At 43.9% G+C, this 3,972-nt stretch overlaps 1 protein-coding gene across 1 annotated transcript; it reads left to right on the top strand.

Moving 5' to 3' along the window:
- Positions 1-689: 689 nt before the first annotated feature.
- bhlhe23 (basic helix-loop-helix family, member e23) lies at positions 690-2,122 on the top strand. Its single transcript, XM_062541917.1, has one exon. It carries the CDS (start codon positions 726-728, stop codon positions 1,407-1,409), a length of 684 nt encoding a protein of 227 aa, XP_062397901.1. The 5' UTR covers positions 690-725; the 3' UTR covers positions 1,410-2,122.
- The last annotated feature ends 1,850 nt before the right edge of the window (positions 2,123-3,972 follow it).

Genomic DNA, 3,972 nt, shown 5'->3' with positions numbered 1-3,972 from the left:
CAAGATGAAGGCAAGGAAAAAAAAAAAAAAAAAACATGTCCACATAAAATCCACTGCTGGTGTGAAATTGTTTTGCCAGTTGGCTATTTAACCAAATGGGTTTATTGACTTTTTATAGAGCGGTACAGACTGCTCGCCTTCAGTCTTTTCTCAAAAGGTTCGGTTACAAATCCCCTCAGAATTTGAAAATGACAAGAAACATGGGTAAGCTACATTAAAAAAAGTCATTATCTCAAGTTGTGTATGTGGCGCTATTTCTGATGTAGGCTATGGCAATTATCATTATTATGGTAGAAATTAGGACCATACAGGTTTCTAATCCTCTTAATTAAAACGCGCCCCTGATTGGTCGGCCGCGTGATCCCGGCGGGCCTCGCTCTCCTACTAACGCGCAAGTGGGACTGAGCGTGAGTCACTATCTGCCCAGGGCGAGGGCAAGACGCGCAGCGAGCACCGTCAAGGAGACACATACAAGTTTCTACTCGGGCGTCTTAAGTGCGTTTAGCATCACTGTCGACGCTTATCGCAATTACTCAAGTCTTTAAAGTGAACAGTGGTCGATTTTATACATGCATACGGACACACATAGGCACGGCGGTGATTTCACTCTGCAACTGTTTTGAGAAGCAACACAGGAGCAGAAAAGTAGACCTGAGAGTTAGATTGTTCACGGAAGAGGATACGTTTGCTTCAAATATATTTTACATTTTTATTTTGTCGTAAAAATGAACGCTAGTGAAGAGAACCTGCTTAAATCTATCAGCAACGACACGTTGCTGGACCTCACTCAGCGCTACGGGCAGTCCAGCTTCGGCTTCGGCGCTGGCCATGGTGCTGGAAGTCCAGGGCGATATCCACTCACTCCGGCGGCCGATTTTCTCTCCGGTCAGACGGCGAAGTCGAACGAGAGCGGCGGGGAGCAGACAAGCGAGGACGACGACGGCTTCGACCATCTGGACTCGAGGAAGAGAGGCTCGGGGTTTGACGACGACAAACACGGAGGCTCGCTGGCCAAGAAGCCCAAAGAACAGAGGTCCCTGCGGCTGAGCATAAACGCAAGAGAGAGGAGACGAATGCACGATCTCAACGACGCGCTGGACGGCTTGAGGGCTGTGATCCCATACGCACACAGTCCTTCGGTGAGAAAACTATCCAAAATCGCCACTTTGCTCTTGGCGAAGAATTACATCCTCATGCAAGCGCAGGCGTTGGAGGAGATGCGGCGGCTCGTGGCGTATCTAAATCAGGGACAAAGCATAACCTCGCCTATTCCCACGGCGCTCGCACCTTTTGGACAGACGGCTGTGTATCCTTTCTCCAGCACGGCTTTGGCTTCCTGCGCCGAAAAATGTACCTCTTATTCTGGGACCCCCTCGAGTCTTTTCAAACACTGCAATGACAAGCCTTGAGCACCAAACAAACTTGTTCCTGAACTTCACCTGCAACATCCTGTTATTGGTCTATGTCGCTCTCTGTCACGCTCCACTTGTTTTGAACCATTTTGTTCGGAAGGAACTGTGGTGTATTGCTTAATAACCATGTTTTAAAAACTGGTATCCGTTTTTCTAGAATAATTAATTAATGAAACTAGTGTAAAGGCAATATTAACTTTGGAATGAGCCTTCAAGTCACTGTTAAAACCTTTAAACGTTGCGTTTCTCTGTCCACTTTCTGGGATCAAACTTTGAATTGACTCGTGCTCAGCGCGGGCATTTGTGTGATTCTTACGGAACAAATGGCCTCGCTAGTTTTCAAGTTCATGCGGAGTTCATCTCAGATGTTTCAAAAGAAACTGTACATGGCAGAGTATTTTTCTCCAACAAAAGCAAAAAGTAATTGGGAAAGAACTGTCTTACAAATCCTTTGGGAATCTAAGAGGTAGAGAACTATGCAACATTTTCTCTTGGCGCAGTAATGAAACGTGTTCCACATTCCTCCAGCATTTGAGTTTGCCGCATCACCGGCCAGCAATGGACTATATTTCCACTGTCCATTGTTTTAAGGGAAGTCCGTGTAATATCGTTTTGGGAAGATGTAGGCTTATTTAAGATTATTGTTTTGTTATTGCACAATTCACTTGATTGTAATGTACAATTGTGACGAACTACTTGACCAAGCCTGAGCTGACAAAAATATTCGGTTGTGTTGCAACATGAATTTCATATAGGCTATTGTTTATATGTCTTTATAATTAAAACATATATATGCTCGAATATATGGCTTGTACGTTCTTTATTATCAAGAAACTAGTTGGGTTGGGTTGCAAGAAACGCACTGAACCTTTCTCACTGATATGTCAAAGTTAAGTTTCGGGCTTAAATTAATTTGCAGCCTAAACGTTTATTGCTCACGAATCCATGAATCAGTCACGTAATTTGCCATTTTTTTAGGTTTAAAATACTATCTTCGAAAAGCTGATTTCTGACTTTGTGGGCTATATTCTTCTGAAACCAAATGTTTTGCGTGTTAAGGACTTGCATTAGGCCTACTGTACCACCATAACCTATCAAGTCTGTTTTTTAAGAGAAATAATTGAGGGACGTGCGCTCCTACTTGTGCCACATGCTTAATGTTTTAAATATTAAACATGAAAGTAAAGGTTAGCGCATGAAGTTATATGGTTTATAATTATTTAGCCTAATGTAATAGGCTTCTAAATGAATAGCCTAATTCCGTTATTTAGTGACACAATTTATAAGTTTACTTGAAATCACGATTAGATCGCCTATATGCTCATAGGCCTAAGTCTAATAAAACAAAATCTGCCACTGCGTCCATTTGCTCTTAATTATTTTACAGTAGCCGACGGAATATTTCACTGTTCATGCAGAGGACGTGTCCATTCTATTTTCCGGTGCGCTAATATGACAATAGTCCCTCAAACGACACTGGCCTGGTCTGGTCTGACTGGTGTGCCCCGCTGCTGTCCCGAAGCGTTGCTGTTGCTGAGGGTGAGGGTGCAGGGATAGCCCGGGGCCGGGGGACCTGTCTCTGGCTATTTGCGTGATAGCAAAGCTTCGATGTAACGTAGCCTACCCGTTCTAGTTATTAACACGATTCCACGGCCTGTCCTCCGCTCGGTCTTAATGCAGTGCGCATTTGGGGCGAGCTCTGAGCGAGACAAAAAGGAATTCCGCGCGCCTTTTGAAACACGCAAACACTCAAACAATTGTTTAATTGAGGACACACTACTTTTGATTGACTCAAGATATTAATTTAATCGACGTGCGATATTCGAGGTAATCAAATTATCCGAAATGACAAAAGTATTCCTTAATGCCTGGAATATAAGATAACATCTCTAAGCCATAGGCCTTAGCGGCATACTGTAGGCCGCCACACAGTTCTTGCAGTTCGTTAATAGGTGAGATTAATTTCATAGCTTCAATAAAATGTGTCAGCTCAGTCTCTACAGCACATGTAGCCTATACACCGTGCGTTTTTGTGATTTTGTGACTTTTCTAGTAAATACCATGTAGCCTAGCGTAGGCTGTAGGGCCTACTAAGATAAATATTGTCGAAGAGTCGATTCTTTCAAAACGTAAACTGGGTCTTCGGTTTGGACGGACGCACGATATTTCATATTCCTCATCCCCCCCGCCCCCGCCCATCCCACAGCATTTAGCAAGATGTCATAACAGCATGTCACCCTTAGCGTGTGAGATTGGCGCTCTCTTGACATATGACTCGTCGGAAGGCCGCAATTGACAGTCAAAAGACCTGCGATTAATTCTGACAAACGCCGCGGCTGCTGTGTTAGCCTCTTCATCAGTCCTGTTTCAGCCTAATTAGGCGAGATGAGGCCGCAGCAGCCGTTAAGACGGGACTGACTTTAACGACTCCTCTACTCGGCGACATGACAACGGTTGGCGTGATTGGTTGATTTGACATCATTCCTTTGCACTTTTTTCTCACTTTTGATTAGTTTAGTTTATGTTCTGATGTTAAATGGCATTTGTATTCTGTCCTATT

This window comes from Sardina pilchardus, chromosome 7 (assembly GCF_963854185.1).
Source record: "Sardina pilchardus chromosome 7, fSarPil1.1, whole genome shotgun sequence".
Classification (NCBI taxonomy): domain Eukaryota; kingdom Metazoa; phylum Chordata; class Actinopteri; order Clupeiformes; family Clupeidae; genus Sardina; species Sardina pilchardus.
Note: the sequence above shows the minus strand (reverse complement) of the source record. Positions and strands in the feature narration are given on the sequence as shown.